General features: G+C 35.9%; 1 protein-coding gene across 1 annotated transcript in view; it reads left to right on the top strand.

Moving 5' to 3' along the window:
• Positions 1-12,862, top strand: part of LOC144371273 (uncharacterized) — a 74,268-nt gene extending 61,406 nt beyond the window's left edge. The window contains exon 2 of the mRNA XM_078033679.1: positions 10,977-12,862. Within this exon, the coding sequence (XP_077889805.1) occupies positions 10,977-11,570 (594 nt within the window). The 3' untranslated portion in view covers positions 11,571-12,862. The remainder of the gene's footprint in view (positions 1-10,976) is intronic.
• Positions 12,863-19,905: the final 7,043 nt, after the last annotated feature.

The following is a 19,905-nucleotide window of genomic DNA, read 5'->3' as shown; positions in this document are numbered from 1 at the left end:
GGGTGTTATCATAGATGAACCTGAGAGAATCTGTCCTCTTTATAATGAGGAGTCCTATCATCTATACCCAGGGTGTGTAATTCAGTCTGTTATGTGCTGATCTGTATTTGTATTTTTCAAATTCTGCAGATGTACTATTTAAGTATGCTTATATGTGAAATGTGAATTTTATGTCACAGCTATATAAAACTGACATGGTGTTTCATAGTATTTGTCAAACTGTATGCAATATGGCAAACAAAATGTGGCTGATTGCCAGAAATGGTTATTTTCCATAGTTCATTATTTATCTATTACCAAATGGACATTCTCTGTCACCAGGCCCTGGGTCTCAACTCTGGAGGAGTGTGCTCTGTCCCCATATGAACAGGTGCTGTAGAGTCCACATCTGTTTCTGTGGACCTTCATGATAACCCCACATGTTCTTCAACACTGTATCAATTTGTGTTTATTGTGACTTTATGGTATAGTCCCTCCTTTCTAAAGACGTTGATTGCTTTGTGATGAAGGGACATTTAGATACCTGCTATTTAAAGGGGCTGTTCAAGGCTATTGCCTGCGTTTCTCTTGTAGTGTCTGTTCTCCTTTCTTAGAAGAGTTTGGTTAAAGGTGAAGCAATTGGTTTCTTTCATCTGTCATTTCTCCTTGTTCTCTTTAATGGAGTCATTTGAGGAATAGAATTTTTGTTTTCATATATACAATTTATAAATTTAAAATTTTTTTCCTGTAGCTTTGAAAAGGACTTTTTTTGTTCTTTTTTTTTTTTTCTTTTGTGAAATTGGGGATTGGAACCAGGGTGTCCTATTACTGAACACTATCCTCAGTCCTTTTAAAATTTTTATTTAAAAAACTTAATTTTTTCTTAATTTTTAAAATTACTACTGCCTATTTATTTTTAAATTTAGGCAGTTTTTCACTCAGTTACTAGGGTAAGCTTCACAATTATGATCGCCCTGCCTCAGCCTCCAGACCACTGGATATATCAGATATGTAGCACCAAATGCATCCTATCTCAGTTAGTTTGTTTGTTTCTTTCTTTTTTTCTAGATGTTTTTTAGATCCTGATTTTAATGGTTTTTATTATTTTTTTTAAATACACCACAACAGTGGAATGCATTATAATCCTTATTTCACATAGAGCACAATTTTTCATATTTCTGTATATAATGTATGTTAACATCAATTTATGCTATTATACATGTACTTTTTTGCATTACAACTCTTAATACACATATATATCACAATTTTTCATCTCTCTTTGTATATAAGGTATGTTGACACCCAATTCAAGTCTTCCATATTTGAACTTTGTATAAAGATGTCCATCGCATTCCATCATCCTTGCTAATCCCCTGTGCCCTCCCTTTCCCCTCAGCCCTATTTAGAATTCATCTATTCCTTCCATGCTCCCCCTCCCTAACCCACTATGAGTCAGGCTCCTTATATCACAGAAAACATTCGGCATTTTTTTTGCGGGGGGGGGGGGAATTGGCTGACTTCACCTAGATTTATCTTCTCCAACTCCATCCATTTACATGCAAGTACCATGATTTTGTTGTTTTTTAATGATGAGTAATATTCCATTGTGTATATAAGCCACATTTTTTTTATCCAGTCATCCACTGAAGGGCATGTAGGTTGACTCCACAATTTAGCTATTGTGAATTGTGCTGCTATAAACAATGACCTGGCTGTGTCCCTGTATTATGCTGTTTTTGGTATAGTCCCAGAAAAGAAATAGTTGAGTCAAATGGTGGTTTCATTCCCAGATATCCAAGGAATCTCCATACTGGCTGAACCAATTTGCAGTCCAAGCATCAGTATATGAGTGTACCTTTTCCCCACATCCTCTGCAACACTTATTGTTTTTTGTCTTCATAATAGCTGCTCTAATGACTAGAGTGAGATGGAATCTTAGAGTGGTTTTAATTTGCATTTCTCTGACTGCTAGAGATGATGAGCATTTTTTCATATAATTGTTGATTGATTGTGTATCCTCTTCTGAGAAGTGTCTGTTGGGGTTTATTGATTGGATTATTTGTTTTTTTTTTTTTTTTGGTGTTAAGATGTTTGAGTTCTTTATATACCTAGAGATTAGTGCTCTAACTGATGTGTGAGGGGGTAAAGATTTGCTCCCAGAAAGTAGGCTCTCTATTCTATTTTTTTAATAAAATATTTAGTTTAAATTGATCCCATGTGTTGATTCATGGTTTTAATTCCTGTGCTATAGGAGTGTTATTAAGGAAGTTGTTGCCTAATCCCACATGATGGAGATTAGGGCCTATTTTTTCTACTATTTGGGGAGTCTCTGGTTTAATTCCTAGATCCTTGATTTATTGTGAGTTAACTTTTATGCATGGTGAGAGAGAGGGATTCAATTTTGTTTTGCTGCCTATCGATTTCCAGTTTTCCCATCACCATTTGTTGAAGATGCTATCTTTTTTTACAGTGCATATTTTTAGCGCCTTTGTCTAGTATAAAATAATTGTAGTTTTACGGGTTGGTCTCTGTGTCCTCTATTCTGGGCTATTGGTCTACCAGCCTGTTTTGATGCCAAAACCATGTTGTTTTTGTTACTATGTCTCTGAAGTATAGTTTAAGGTCTGATATAGCAATACCACCTGCCTCCCTTTTCCAGCTAAGAATTGCTTTATCTATTCTGGGTCTCTTATTTTTCCAGATGTATTTCATGATTGTTTTTTCTATTTCTATGAGGAATGCCATTGGGATTTTTATAAGAATTGCATTAAATCTGTAGAGTGCTTTTGGTAGTAGGGCCATTTTGATAATATTAATTCTGCCTATTCAAGATCAAGTTAAATCTTTCCATCTTCTAAGGTCTTTGATTTCTCTTTAGTGTTTCATAGTTTTCATTGTATAGATCCTTCACCTCTTGTTGATTCCCAAGTATCTTTTTTATTGAGGATATTGTGAATGGGGTAGTTTCTCTCATTTGTCTCTTAGAGGATTTGTCACTGATATACAGAAATGCCTTTGATTTACGGGAGTTTATTTTATATCCTGCTACATTGCTGAATTCTAGTTCTAGAAGTTTTCTAGTGGAGCTTTTGGAGTCTTCTAGGTACAGAATCATATCATCAGCAAATAGTGCTAGTTTAAGTTCTTCTTTTCCTATACTTATTTATTTAATTTCTTTCATCTGTCTAATTGCTCTGGCCAGTGTTTCAAGAACTATATTGAATAGAAGTGTGAGAGAGGGCATTCCTGTCTTGTTTCCAATTATAGAGGAAATGCCTTCAGTTTTTCTCAATTTAGAATGATATTGACCTGAGACTTGGCATGAAGAGCCTTAAAATGTTGAGGGAAATTCCTGTTACCCCTATTTTTTCTAGTGTTTTGAACATGATTGGGTGCTGTATTTTGTAATGTTTTTTCTGCATTTGTTGAGATGATCATAAGGTTCTTATCTTTACATCCACTGATGTGATGAATTACATTTATTGATATCTGTATGTTGAACCAACCTTGCATCTCTGGGATGAATTGCACTTCATCACAATGAGCCATCTTTTTGATGTTTTTGTATTTGATTTGCCAGAATTTTACTCAGAATATTTGCTTCTGCTTTTTAGAGGTATTGGTCTGAAGTACACTTTCTTTTCTGTGTTTGTCTGATATTAGTATGAAGGAGATATTGGCCTTATAGAGTGAGTTTGAAAGTGCTCCCTCTTTTTATATTTCATGGAATAATTTGAGGAGTATTGGCATTAGTTCTTCTTTTAAGTCTTGTATCCATTGAGTCCTGGGATTTATTTATTTATTTATTTTTGCTTGGTAGGCTTTGATGGTGTCTTTTCATTGCTTGAAAATGATCTGTTTAACTTACTCAGTTTGTGTAAGTCACATGATTCTAGACATTTGTTGATGACTTCAATATTTTCTGTTTTATTGCAGTACAAATTTTCGAAATAATTTCTAATTATCTTCTGTATTTCTCTAGTGTTCATAGTGATATTTCCTTTTTTATCATGGATTTTAGTAATTGGAGTATTTCTCTCCTTCTCTCCAGTAGCATGGTTAAAGTTTTATCAAATGTATTTGTTTTTCAAAGAGCCAACTTTTCATTTTGAAAATTTTTTTTAAAAAATTTAAAATATATGGCAGCACAATATATTACAATTCTTACTACACATATACAGCACAATTTTTCGTATCTCTGTATATAAAGTAGGTTGACATCAATTTGTGTGTTTATATGTGTACTTTGGATAATGATGTCTATTATATTCCACCATCCTTACTAATCCCTTTCCCCTTTCTATTTTTCCCACCACACTGCCCTAAATAGAATTCATCTATTCCTCCCATGCACTTCCTCCCTACCCCACTATGAGTCAGCCTCCTTATATCAGAGAAAACATTCAGCACTTGTTATTTTGGGTTTGGCTAACTTAGCATTATCTTCCCCAATGCCATCCATTTACCTGCAAATGCCACGATTTTATTTTCTTTTATTGCTGAGTATTATTCCATTGTGTACATATGCCATGTTTTCTTTATCCATTCATCGACTGAAAAACATGTATGTTTGATCCACAGTTTAACTCTTGTGAATTGTGCTGCTAAAAACATTGTGACTGTGTCCCTGTAGTATGCTGTTTTTAAGTCCTTTAGGTATAGACCAGGGAGTGGGATAGCTGGGTCAAATGGTGGTACCATTACCAGTCACTTTGTCAATTTTTATTTGCTTCTTTTGTTTCAATTTCATTGATCTCAGCTCTGATTTTAATTCTTTTCTGTCCTTTACTGCTTTTGGTGTTGATTAATTGTTTTTCCTAGGGTTTTGAGATGTAATCTTAGGTCATTTATTTGACTTTCCCTTTTTTTAAGGAATGAACTCCATGCAATGAACTTTCCTCTTAATAATGCCTTTATAGTGTCTCAGAGATTTTGATATGTTGTATCTGTGTCCTCATTCACCTCTAAAAATTTTTAAATCTCCTCTTTGATGTTTTCTGCAACCCATTGTTAATTCACTAGCATATTATTTAGTCTCCAGGTATATGAGTAGCTTCTATTTTTATTATTGATTTCTAATGTCATTCCATTATGATATGATAGAATGCAGGGTAGTTTTTTTACTTTTCTGTATTGCTTAGAGTTGCTTTTTGCATGACATATGGTCTATTATAGAGAAGGATCCATTTGCTGCTGAGCAGAAAGTCTCTTCACCTGTTGAAGGATGATATATTCTATGTATGTCAGTTAAATCTAAGTTGTTGATTGTATTATTGAGTTTCATAGTTTCTGTCTGGATATTGTTTTGAATATCAATCCAGTGGTAAAAGTGGTGTGTTAAAGTCACCCAGAATTATTTTCTTGTGGTCTGCTTGGCCCTTAAACTTGAGAAGCGTCTGTTTGAACATAGATGCTCCATTGTTTTGGGGGTGTGTATATTTATAATTGTTCTGTCTTGTTGGTGTATGGTTCCTTTAAGCAGTATGTAGTGTCCTTCTTTATCCCTTTTGATTAACTTTCACTTGAAGTTCACATTATTTGATATAAAAATGGAAACCCCTACTTGCCTCCACATTTCATGTGAGTGGTATGTGTTTTAATATTTATTGTTTTTGTATATGAACACAATACCTTTATTATTTAGTTTAATGTGGTGCTAAGGATCAAATACAGGGCCTCACATGTGCTAGGCTAGTGCTCTACCATTGAGCTCTAGTCCCAGCCCCAGCCTGAGTGATACATTTTTTTTCCAAACTCTCACATTTAGTCTGTAGGTGTCTTTTTCTATGAGATGAGTCTCTTAGAGGCAGCATATTGTTGGTCTTTTAATCCAATCTGCCTGTCTTTTGATTGCTGAGTTGGAACTAAACTTTCAGGGTCATTATTGAGACAAGATTTGTATTCCCAGTTATTTTTTTTTGTATTTTTGGTATTTAACTAAATCAGTTTCTGTTTGATAGATTTTTTTTTAGAGTGATTATACACTTTTCTGATTTTTATTGTTTTTTATTTCCTCCTCATGGAATATTTTGCCAAGGATGTTCTGTAGTGCAGTTTTCTCATTGTAAATTATTTTAATTTTGTGTATGACAGAAGGTTTTTATTTTGTCATAAAATAACATCTTAATCAAAATCTAATTGCTAATCAAAATTTAATTTTGCTGGGTATGCTTCTTGGTTGGCATCCATTTCTTTCAGAGCTTGGTTTGTATTGTTGCAGGATCTTGTAGATTTCAGGGTCTCAGTTCAGAAATCTGAGATCCTGATTGGTTTTCCCCATATGTAATTTGATTCATTTCTCTTGTGGCTTTTGAAATGCTCTGCTCCTCCTGTATGCTAGGTGTTTTCATTGTGATGTGCGTTGGTGTAGACCTGAGTGATCTTGTTCATTTGGTATCCTATATGATCCTTGTATTTGATTTCCCAATTCACTCTACATGTTTGGAAATTTTTTTGGTATTATTTCATTGAACAGATTTTTCATTACTTTAGTTTAGACCTACTGTAGCTTAGATCTCTATGCCTTCATCTATCTCAATAGTTGTTAAATTTTGTCTTTTCATATTATCTCACAATTCTTGAATCTTATGCTCATGGTTTCTTACCATGTACACTGGGGTCAACTTTATTTTTTGAAGATTATATATTTTGCCTTCAATGTCAGAGGTTCTGTCTTCCAAGTGATCTATTCTGTTGGAGATACTTCCTATTGAGTTCTTAATTTGGTTTACTGTTTCCTTCATTTCAAGGATCTCTGTTTTTTTTTCAAAATCTCTATGTCCTTATTGAAGGAATCTTTTGCTTTCTGTATTTGCTTATGTAACTCTTTATCAAAATAATCCTTTGCTGCCTGTATTTGCTTTCATATCATCCTTTAATTCACGGAAAATTATGTACCTTCTCCCATTTATCCTGCTATTCTGACCATGGATTCTAATAATGTAGCATCTTTGTTTGGGGCACATTCTCTCTTGGTTTCTCATGTTGTTCATGCATCTTCCCTTCCAGCTCTAGTTTTTAAGATATATAGGCATATAGGTTATAGTGTTCCCAATGGGTTTCAACACATTTCTTTTTTAAAAAAAAAATATTTATTTTTTTAAAGACATGACAACAGTGGAATGCATTACAATTCTTATTACACATATAGACCACAATTTTTCGTATCTTTGTATAGAAAGTATATTCATGCTAATTTATGCCATTATATATGTACCCATTTCTTTATGCAATAAAACTCTTAATACACATATATATCACAATTTTTCATATCTCTGGTTGTATATAAGGTATGTTGGCACCAATTTGTGTCTTCATACATGTACTTTGAATAATGGTGTCTTCACATTCCACAATCACTGCTAATCCCCTGCCTCCTCCCCTCCCCTCCAACCCCTCTGCCCTATTTAGAATTCATCTATTCCTCCCATGCTCCCCCTCTCTACCCCACTATAGTTAGCCCCCTTATATCAGAGAAATCATTTAACATTTATTTTTTGGGTTTGTCTAACTTCACTTCTCCAATAACATCCATTTATGTGCAATTGCCATGATTTTATTATTGCTGATTAAAATTGAATTGTGTATACCCCATATTTTTTTCCATTCATCCACTGAAGGCCTCTGGGTTGGCTACACAGTTTGCTATTCTGCATTGTGCTGCAATTAACATTGACATAGCTGTGACCCTGTAGTATGCTGTTTTCAAGTCCTTTGAGAATAGTCTGAGAAGAGGAATAGTGGCGTCAAATGATGTTTTCATTCCCAAATTTTGAAGGAATCTCTATACAGTTTTCCATGTTATTTGCACCAATTTTCAGTCCCACCAGCAATGTATGAGTGTGTCTTTTTTCTCACATCTTTGCCAACAGTTGTTGTTTGTCTTTATTATAGCTGCCATTCTGACTGGAGTGAGATGATATCTTAGAGTGGTTTTGATTTGCATTTCTCTTATTGCAAGAGATGATGAAATTTAAAAAAAAAATTGTTCATTGATTCTACATCCTTCTCTGAAAAGTGTGTGTTCAGGTCCTTGGCCAATTTGTTGATTGGATGATTGGGGGTTTTTTGTGCTTAGCATTTTGAATTCTTTATATACTAGATATTAGTTCTCTATCTGATGTGTGAGGGATAAAAATCTACTCCCAGGATGTAGGCTCTCTGTTCACCTCAGATTTTTTTTTTCTGAGAAGAAACTTTTTAGTTTTAATCCACCCCATTTTTGATTCTTTGTTTTAATTCTTGTGCTATAGCCATCTTATTAAGAAAGTTGGGGCGGCCTGATGAAGATTATGGCCTACTTTGTCTTCTATCAGATGCAGAGCCTCTGATTTAAATCCTAGGTCCTTGATCCACTTTGAGTTGAGTTTTGTGCATGGTGAGAGATAGGGTTTTAATTTCAGTTTTTTGAAAGTGGATTTCTAGTTTTCAAAGCAACCTTTGTTGAAGAGGCTATCTTTTCTCCAATCCATGTTCTTGGCACCTTTGTCTAATGTAAGATAATTGTAATTTTGTGATTGAGTCTGTGTGTCCTCTATTCTGTACCATTGGTCTACCGGCCTGTTTTAGTGCCAATACCATGCTGTTTTTGTTACTGTTGCTCTGTAGTATAGTTTAAGGTCTGGTATAGTCATAGCACCTGCTTTGCTCTTCCTGCTTATAATTGCTTTAGCTATTCTGGGATTCTTATTTTTCCAGATGAATTTCATGATTGCTTTTTCTATTTCTATGAGAAATATCATTGAAATTTTGATCAGAATTGCATTAAATCAGTGTAGGGCTTTTGGTTGTATGATCGTTTTGATAATATTAATTCTGCCTATGAAAGACTAAGGTAGATCTTTCCATTTTCTAAGGTCTTTTTTGATTTCTTTCTTTAGGGTTCTGTAGGTTTCATTGTATAGATCTTTCACCTCTTTTGTTAAGTTGATTCCCAAGTATCTTATATTTTCTTTTTTTTGAAGTTATTGAAAATGGGGTTGTTTTTCTTATTTTCTACTTGAGACTTTGTCACTGATATACAGAAATGCCTTTTGTTAATGTGTGTTAATTTTATATCCTGCTGCTTTGCTGAATTCATTTTTTAGTTCTAGAAGTTTTCTGGTGGTGCTTTTGGGGTTTTCTAGGTATAGAATCGTATTCTCAGCAAATAGTGCTAATTCAAGTTTTTTTCCTGTGGTTATTTTTTTTTTTAAATTTCTTTCATCTGTCTAATTGCTCTGGCCAGTGTTTCAAGAAATATGTTGAATAGAAATGGTGAGAGAGAGCACTCCTGTCTTGTTTCAGTTTTTAGAGGGAATGCCTCTAGTTTTTCACCCTTTAGAATGATGTTGGCTTTAACCTTAATGTAGAGAGCCAGTATGATGTTGAGGTATGTTCCTGTTATCTCAAGTTTTTCTATTTTTTTAAACATGAAAGGGTGCTGTATTTGTCAAATGTTTTTTATGTGTCTCTTGAGATGATCATATGATTCTTATTTTTAAGTCTATTGATGTGATGAATTGAATTTATTGATTTCTATATGTTGAAACTACCCGGTATCCCTGGACAAACCCCACTTGATCTTGGTGCACGACCTTTTTAATATGTTTTTGTATTTAATTTGCCAGAATTTTATTCAGAATTTTTGCATCTATGTTCATTAGAGATATTGGCCTGAAGTTTTCTTTCTTTCATTTGTCCCTGCCTGGTTTTGGGATCAGGGTGATATTGGCCTCATAGAATGAGTTTGGAAGTGCTGCTTCTTTCTGTATTTTTTGAAATAAATTGAAGAATATTGGTATTTTTGAATTTCTTCTTTAAAGATCTCATTTAACTTGGCAGTGTATCAATCTGGGCCTGGGCTTTTCTTGGTTGGTAAGCTTCTGATGGAATCTTGTATTTCATCATTTAATATTGGTTTGTTTAAATTGTGTGTCTTCCTGATTAAATCTGGGCATATCATATGACTTAAGTAATTTGTTGATGCTTTCAATGTCTTCTATTTTATTAGGGTATACATTTTCAAGATAATTTCTAAATATCTTTTCTATTTCTGTAGTGTCTGGTGGGATATTGCCATTTTCATCATGTATGCTGGTAATTTGAATTTTCTCTTTTCTTCTTTTCATTAGCATAGCTAGGGGTCTGTCAGAGAACCAACTTTTTGTCAAGGTTTAATTGTTTCTTTTAATTCAACTTCAGTTCTAATTTTAATTATTTCTTGCCTTCTACAGCTTTTGCTGTTGATTGGTTCTTCTAAGGCTTTGAGATGAAGTATGAGATTAATGATTGACTTTTTCTTCTTTTAAGGAATGAACTCCATGCAATGAATTTTCTTCCTAATACTGCTTTCATAGTGTCCAAGAGATTTTGATATGTTGTGTCTATGTTCTTGTTTACCTCAATGAATATTCTAATCTCCTCCTTGAAGACTTCTGTAACCCATTGTCCATTCTATTGTACCAAATTGATTCACTCGTTTATCTGCTTATAGAACTTGAAATATTTCAAGTTTGTCTTTTCACGAGGTGGAAGTGTCACTTTACCTGTCTCCAAACATTAATATTTTATGAATATTTTACACATTGGGAATGTGTCATGGATGATACTTGAAACTAAATGAATTGGGGTCTCAATCTGTCTCATGGATAGAAAGCAGAGAGAATAGGAACCACACTGTTTTCAAAAGCTTTTTACCAGTATTTTTGTCTCCCTTGTGCACAATCACCTTATAAGAATATCTTTGACAAGTCTGATTTGCATCTGGAATGTCCGGCAAATTTCACATTCACTGATTGCAGAAAACTTAGGTGTTGGGCTTTAATTCAGTGCTTGGATTATGGTATATATCCTTCTCTTCATTCTGATATGGAATATATATACTGTTTTTAGACTTATGTATTTTTATCTGAATTAGATAATGGAAAGTATCTTATTACATAATTAAATTTATTCTCCTACATGACAGTCAGTTAACTAACTCTTAATTCAAATTAAAAACTGAATAATGGTTTGGTCCCTATGAATGTGAACAACGTGGGAAAGCCTTTACTCAGTCCTCTCACCTTCACTCACATGAACGAACTCATACTGGAGAGAAGCCCTATGAATGTAAGCGGTGTGGGAAAGCCTTTGCTAGATCCAGTGAACTTCAAATACATGGAAGAGTGCATACTGGAGAGAAGCCCTATAAATGTAAGCAGTGTGGCAAAGCCTTTGCCAGATCTGGTGACCTTCACATACATAAAAGAACTCATACTGGAGAGAAGCCCTATGAATGTAAGCAGTGTGTCAAAGCCTTTGCTACATCCTCTCAGCTTCATAAACATGGAAGAACACATACTGGAGAGATGCCCTATGAATGCAAACAATGTGGAAAAGCCTTTGCTACATCCTATCAGCTTAACAGACATGGAAGAACACACACTGGAGAGAAGCCCTATGAATGTCAACAATGTGGAAAAGCCTACACTACTGCCATTTACCTTCGGATGCATAAACACACTCATACTGGAGAGAAGCCCTATGAAGGTAAGCAGTGTGGCAAAGCCTTCACTCAGTCCTCTTTCCTTCACTCACATGAACAAACTCATACTGGAGAGAAGCCCTAAGAATGTAAGCAGTGTGGCAAAGCCTTTGCTAGATCCAGTGACCTTCACAGACATGGAAGAATGTATACTGGAGAGAAGCCCAATGAATGTCAACAACGTGGAGAAGCCTTTGCCACATCTTGTCGGCTTCACACATGTGAAAGAACACATACTGCATAGAAATTGAATGCATGAAAACAATTGGTAAACTCTTCTGTTATTACTGTTTCACTCATATACATGTAGGAAGTTTACTGGAGAAAAATCCTTTGAATGTGAAATATGGTAAATCAATATTTCATGTCATCCTCAAAGACAAGAGAGGCTCACACTGCTGAAAATGTGTGTGTGTGTGTGTGTGTGTGTGTGTGTGTATGTGTGTATGTGTGAGATAGAGAGAGATCAATCAATCAATCGATCCACTGGGGATTTAGTCTGGTGGTGCTCTACCACTGAGCTACATTCCAGTTCCTTTTTACTTTTTATTTTGAGACAGGGACTTGCTGAGTTTCTTAGGGTCTTGCTAAGGTGCTGAGGCTAGCCTCCAGCATTGATTCTTCAGAATCAGCCTCTGGAGTCTCAAGAATTAAAGGCATACACCACCACATCCAACTGAATAACTCTTTAAATGCGTGCTTGGCAGGCATTCTAGCACTGAACGCTCCGTAGCTCAGGTGGTGAGTTTGCTGCAGCTGTCAGTATGGACCCCACGGATAACCACATCAACAGATGTAGCTCTGCAGGTGTTTCCCCCACAATTGCAGCTGATCTCTTCCTTTTTAAAGGTATTTTATACCAGTGAATTTTTTTAAAAGAACTACATCCAGTTTATGTTTTCTCCCCATGAATAGTACTTAGGTGGAATATGCCAGAAAACCCAGGCTTGATTTCTCTGTTTTAGAGTACCTCAGTAGCCCTGGAAAAAATTGTGTGATGGTTTTCTTAACAGACACTACATGACCAAAGGCTTGGTAAGGAGCATCCCATTCTGATGTCCTAATATAGTGGCTCTCCCTTCTCCACCAAATAATCTTAAATAAACTTCTCAAGAGACCTTCACCATAATTTTCTTTCAACAGAATGTCAGGAAAAGATTTTGCAAAGATCTCAATGTGGGTTGTAACACAGACTTCTGCTTTTGTGGCAAAGCTTGGAAGACCTCTGACCAATCTTACAATTGGTACACAAAGCATTTTCTGTGAACTAATCAAAACAACAACAACAACAACAAAACCTTTATGTATACCGCTACAAAAAATATAAACCTCCATCCCTGTCCCACTGGATGTAAATAAAGATCAATGAAATTTCAAGCAGTGAACCAAAAAATATTAAGTGATATCCCTCAGAACCTAATTAATGTGCTCCTGGAACATTCCTTGGGTGTGTAGCCTCATGTGCCGTACATCACTAATAAAGCTACAGCCTCCAATCAGGTGATATTGTGCAGTACTTGCTGTGAAGTGGGCTGTTTCTGCTCAGGCTAAAGGATTCCGTTACTTGTCCCAAGGATTCAAAGCCTCCTGAGCAAAACCTCACCCACAACCTATTCAGGTGTCATGGATCATGTGTGATTATTGGTAAGAGTTCCTTACATACTTGTGTCCAAATGTTGAGGTTTGCCAACATGCCAAAGATGGGTTGATTGTCACTGCTATCTCTGTTCCAGCCTTTTGCTGTGTCTCAGTGCTCTTTTGTAAAGGAAGGCCAAAAGAGTGTGCTGTGGCCATTCTGTTTTTGATAAATACAGCCTAAGCCATCCTGTAAAACTTTTTCTTTTAAAGATAGTTTTGAACGCTTCCAAGGATTTCCAAAAACTTTCTTTGCAGCTAATGAGTCAGTGTGGCAATTTCCTAGTTTTACATTTTTGATTTAGTAGAAATATTGCATAGAGGTGTGTGAGCACTTGATGCAGTCTGGACTTCTTTGTAATAAATCCATTTGCCAAAGGCAGTAGTTGCAGGCTTGTTCCTGGGCAGTATGAGGGACTGGAGTGAATGCAACTGTCCTGGGGTGTGGCCATTGTTTGTAGGAGTTCAGTCTTGGTGAGTACATCAGTGTAGGAATCAGACTCCTAGGAGGGCTACAGAATCTCCTGACAGGACCTGCCTGTCCCTTTTGGACACTAGTGTTGTCATGTGAGCTGGCAGGTGGATGGCTACCTTCTGATGGATTTGGGTTTGTAGCTGAGCAAATAGTAAGAATGTACAATGATTAAATGAGAATTAAAATATTCTTTGTCATACCAAAGACATAATTTGGGGGTCAAACATAATAACAAGTAACCTCTTGGACCTTGAATCACATATTTTCCTTCATGTATGCATTTTCTTACAAACTTGTAGTGTGATGCTTATGTTGAAAAAACTGCGATAAACATGGAGAGGTTTATTTAATGGTACAGTGTACTAGAAGTTTTAAAGACTTGCAGCAGGCTTAGATTCCAGTATAGTTGATATTTTATGAAGGACTCTGAAATTCTCAAAATTCTTGAGAATCCCCAGGTGCTGTGGCATACACCTGAAATGCCAGTGGCTCAAGATTCTGAGGCAGGAGGATTGTGATTTTTTTTTCACTTTTTTTAAAGAGAGAAAGATTTTTTTAATATTCATTTTTTAGTTTTCAGTAGACACAACATCTTTATTTTATTTTTATGTGGTGCTGAGGATTGAACCCAGCACCCCACATATGCCAGGTGAGCACGCTAACATTTGAGCCACATTCCCAGCCCATCTTTTCATTTTTCTTAAAAATTTATATATATATATAATTTTTTTTTCCTAAGAATCAAACCCAGTGCCTCCCACATGGTAGGCACATTGTCAACCACTGAGCCACAACCTTAGCCCAAGGGTTGTGATTTGAAAGGTTGCCTCCCTGGATAACAAGGAGTAAAGAACTCAGTGAGACCCTGTCTCTCAGAAGTAACTCAAATAATAAATAAAAAAGAAGGCTGGGAGGTGGCTGAGTGGTTGAGTGCCACTGAGTTTGATTCCCAGTATCCCCAAGAAAATGCATTAGGAACCGAGTTTTAATAAACCGTATGATGGGTGGATGGGCTTTTCCATTATATTGTTTTCTTCTTTGGATTATCATGCATGGTTTATTAATTCAGGAACTGTATAAAATTCACCAATTCAATAAAAATCAAGTGTATGGTTTTAAAAAATAATAATATAGCAAGGTCCATGAGGAGCAGCTTCCTGCTCTGGGAACCTCAGTAATTGGTAGTCATCACAAGTGGCCATAATGTCCTTATCATACAGAGTTTGTGAAAGCTTCTATTGTGCAGGAGTCTCTGAAGGTGCTAAAAGTGCCTGTCTTTTCAGAGCCTTTTGGTGGAGGAATTCCACATGGAGGTCTCTGATTTATAGATGATGTCATTGGGGAGCTCAAGTGAAACTGATAAGTGAAGAACACATTGCCACATGGTCAGGGGCAGCCTAAAAGGTGTCAGATTTTCTTGTCTTCAAGGAGTGTATCAAGCAACCTTGGAGGACGATGTCAGCAATTTACGATGTGCTCCTGCAAAAACGTCTCTGCTCAGGTCATTTGTGAAAAGCTAATGAGTAGTCTGAAAATTTATTTGGTCCTGTTAGTGCTAAGGACAATTTGCGTTAGATGCTATTGAAATAGAGAAAACAGAAAATATTAGCCAATTCTGAGGCCAAAATATATACCAGTTGTGATGAAATAGAATCAGTAATTTTCATTATATTTGATATTGGGTATGGATACTTAGAGACGGGACCAGATCATCAAAGTAGCAGTAAACTACCCAAGGCAAATGTTGAGATAGAGAATGTCTGTGTTTCTGTGGTTGGTATTTTATATTTTCCTCTGTGATTATCAGTGACTGTGTTTAAACATTTCAGGATGCCCAGAGAGAACTCTAATTTTTCCATATTTAATGAATTAGAAAATGTTAGACCATTAAATATTCTGAGAAGCACATCAGATTTTATAGGAATTTTTAGTTTCCATATACCTTGTTTTAACATATCAAAAAATATATGAAGTGATTTAATTAGACATTGATGGTGTTTATTGATTCATTTTTGTTACTGGGGATGCTGCGCCAAGTGTGACCAAACTAGCAGGTTCTGGCAAGGTTTGATGGGACATTAGAAGAAATAAAGAGTCACACACGCAGAAGATACAACATCTGGGATCGGGTGGAGCACTGTTTTATGATGGAGCAGCAGGTCTAAAAATTATGCCAGGGGGGCTGGGGATGTGGCTCAAGTGGTAGCACGCTCACCTGGCATGCGTGGGGCACTACGTTTGATCCTCAGCACCACATATAAATAAAATACAAGATGTTGTGTCCACCAAAAACTAAAAATATAAATGAACAAATATTAAAAATTATCTGTCTTTAAAAAAAAGAATTACACCAGCAATCTTTATTGTATATCTTTCATTGATCATATTAAAGATTATGCAAGCATTATTCTTTGTATTTATGAAAGTTACACAGTTAGCAACAGTATGCAGCTATTTCCTCCGTTACATTGTATAGTTGGAATGTGCAATGTTAAGAGATCTGTGCAGCTCTCAAGAAAGTCCATCCTTTAAAGTTACTTTAAAGCATCCTTTAAAGCAGCGGAACTGGTGAAACATTTTGGTTGACTTAGCAAGGAACTTTGTGCCTGAGAATAAAGTCAAAGCTGAAAAGTCTCCCACAACAGAGTCTCCCCCATGGAGAGCATTGCCATAGCAACCAGGGATCCTATACTTTTGCATAGAAACTTTTCCAGTCACCAAGCATACCACTGCCATTACGCCATTAGAGACCTTCATCTCAAACACTTGTCTCCCAATCACTGTCCTTGTCTCCACAGGGATTGAACCCAAGGCTGCTTTACCACTGAGCTACACCCTCACCAAGGTTCCCCCTCTTTTTTTCTTTCTTGAGATAGTGGTGGACTCTGTTGCTCAGGCTGACCTCACACTCATCTAAAACTAGAGCAATGTGGTCTCTGAACCTTTACCCCAATGGCAGTCACATTTGCTGGGAACTCAGCTGAAGTGGTTCAATTAAAGTAATGACTTTGGAATTCTACAGGATGTGACTACTGTTTACAACCCATTCTACCAGCTACTGTTTCCAACCCATTCTACCAGGCATGGTAGAAATTTGCAAGTCCATTTTTATGTTTCCAGATCATAAGAAAAAATATTTTTTTTCAAATTTTCACAGATGTACCAATATCACACAGACCCTAAGTACTTGGTTTTTAGGGCAGGGATTATGGGAAGTTCGTTGGAATTGTGTGGATCCATCCTGCCTTCTGATATGTCTTCCCTGTTTTCTCTCTCACTCATTATAGTACAAGGGGTTCTTAATCACTAAGCCACATCCCCAGACTCTCTTTCATCCCCATGACAGTAGAATGCATATATACATATATAAACACCCTTTGGTATATCATACTTGAATGGGATATCATTTCTCATTTTTCTGAGTGTACATGTTGCAGAATCATATTAGTCATGTAGTCAAATATACACATAGAGTGGTGATGTCTGTTAAAATCTACTTATATCTTTCTTATTCCCACATCCCTCTCCCCTCCCTCCCATCACTTCCCGAAACCTAATGTAAGGTAAAGCGATTCTGCCCCAGTGCTTTCTCCCACCTGAATTAGAATCAGCATAATAGAGAAAACATCTTTGGTTTTGCCAGACTGGCTTATTTCATTTAACATGATATTCTCCAACTCCAACCATGTACTAGAAAGTGCCACAATTTTAGCCTACTTTCAAACTGACCAATATTCCATTGATTATATATACCAAATTTTCTTTATCCATTCATCTTTTGAGAACCACCTAGGTTGGTCCATAGTCTAGCTATTGCAAGTTGAGCTGCTATAAACATTCATGTGGCTGCTGAGGAGTCATACATGTGAAAATATTTTTTAAAACAAGTTGCTGAGCAGGAGAAAATATTTTATATTACATATTTAATTATTTCATAGTATTCAGAATATAAAAGGAACTCTTGTGACTCCATAAAAAAATGATCAACAAATTTAAAAATGAATTCTGAATTGTGAACCCCTCAGATATTTCTGCTACTCTTTATGGTGTTTTCTGAGAATGATGTTCAAAATGCTAATTGTTACTTTTTGCTCCCAGTCATCTGGAAGTTTCTAGAGAAAGGGCGCCCCTTTCCTGCACTAGGCCTAAGTTCCAGTGATTTTGCTAACTTCTGTTGCTGCAAGAATTGCTTTTCATTCAACTCAATTATAGGTATCAAAGGGGAAAATTAAACAAACTACCGATAGACTCAAGAATATTTGAGAACTTTCTGAGCCCTGACCTACCCTTGTTCACCCCAGTAATAATTCCAGGCCTTCCAGTTGTTTTCAGAAGTAGTTTTTCCATGTACTGAGCATCTAAAATTAGTGGCTTCTGTTCCAGGGGGTATATCCTAAACGTGCAATTTCTACAAGCAACAGAGACAGAGCATGTGCAAATATTCATACATTACAAATAGTTGGATTTGCATTGTTTGTAACTACTTTCTAAAACTAAAATTTGCAGCAGAAGGGTTAAAAATGTGTTAGCAATCACAAATTCCTGTTTCACCACAGAAAATACAGTACACTCTTCTTCTAGCTACTTGACAGCCTGGAATATAACACACTTGCCTCAGAAATTTAATGCATCAGTCAAATGAAAACTTTCCTTCACCCTATGCAGTCTTGTCAGAATGCCTATGATAAAAATCTGAAAGATAGGGGCTGGGGTTCTGGCTCAGTTATAGAGTGCTTCCCTAGCACATGGGAGGCACCGTGTTCAAGCATTAGAACCACATAGAAACAAATAAATAAAATAAAAGTGATTTGTCTATCTATGACTAGTAAATAAATAAGTAAAATATTGAGAAGTAAAAAATAAAAATCTGCAAGTAGGTACTCCAGAGCATGTGAGCATGGATATAAAGATTCACTTGTAAAAATGCTGGTGAGAATATAAATTGAATAAATATATTTTTGAAAATGGTATTAAGGTTCTTCAATAAGTTAAAATAAAAATGTCATATGATTCAGTAGTAGTAATTCTGGGTATGTATCTAAAAAAATTGGAGTCATTAGATCATAGAAAAGACTACATTTATATTTTCATATCGGTAATTTTCACAGAACCTGGTAAAAGAGCTGAAGTACTTTTAAAGTAAATGGTAGGTTGGGCATAGTGCCACATACCTGTATTCCAAGCAGCTTGGGAGAGTGAGAGGAGAATCATGAATTAAGAGCCAGTCTCAGCAACGTATCAGCCAGGCACTAAGCAAATCAATGAGATCTTGTCTGTAAATAAAATAGGAGCTGGTGATGTAGCTCAGTGGTTGACTAGCTCTGATTTCAACACACAAAACAATAAATAAATAAATAGGCTCAACACATTGACCCTATGCTTTATCTTGCAAAAAGCAATTTTCTTGCACCCTTTCTGGATTAACTGTACAGGATGTGTTACATTCTTTAACAAACTATTACCTGCAGGAGAAATGCAGTTTCAAAATAATGTTTGTAAGAGGAACGCAAGTTACACTAAAGGAGAGACTTTTGTGATCTTGTTAAAGACCAGATTCTGGAACTCAGGAAAATAAAGATAATTCCTACTAACCATAAAATCTTCAAGAGTTTATGATTAAGAATTCAATTATAAATCATGAACATGAGGCTAATTAACTTAAAGTTTTCATGGCACTGGATACTTGAGAGTTTGATATTATCCTGCTGTTAGTCCAAAGTCAAAAAGTGTACCTGGGCAGGATTCTTTAGAATATTTTTTTAGATCTCTAATAAAAATTGAGAGAAAGAGAGCTATGCTCTTCTCTTTACAGAGGGGACACATTCTCTCTCTTTAAAGTGTCACCTTTTTCTTCCTTCACATCACTTCTAATAATCTCATTGTGTCTGCTTTTTTCTCATGTGAAATGCTCACAAAGAGAAAGCAAAATCTATAAACTGTCATCTAGTTCTTGGAAGAAAAATTAGAAATACTGCATCCTTTTGAAATATAGCATAAAAAATAGTTGATAAGGTAAAGAGGGAATGCTGGCATTAAAATTGTGAACAGAGCTTAGTGCAGTGGTGCACTTCTGTAATCCCAGGGTCCTGGAAGGCTGAAGCCAAAGGATCATGAGTTCCATGCCAGCTTCAGCAAGGGAAAAGTGCTAAGCATTTCTTTAAACAAAATACAAAATACTGCTTGGGATTTGGCTCAGGGGTCGAGTGAGCCAATAATTTCTAGAATTACTTGTTATCCAGTGACAATTAATTGACCCACCATAGGCTGGAACTCAAGATTCAATCACAAGTTCTACAGAAGTCATATGGAA

The sequence above is a fragment of the Ictidomys tridecemlineatus genome, chromosome 16 (assembly GCF_052094955.1).
Source record: "Ictidomys tridecemlineatus isolate mIctTri1 chromosome 16, mIctTri1.hap1, whole genome shotgun sequence".
NCBI classification, from domain to species: Eukaryota; Metazoa; Chordata; class Mammalia; order Rodentia; family Sciuridae; genus Ictidomys; species Ictidomys tridecemlineatus.
The sequence above is the reverse complement of the archived record's forward strand: the minus strand, read 5'-3'. Positions and strand labels throughout refer to the sequence as shown.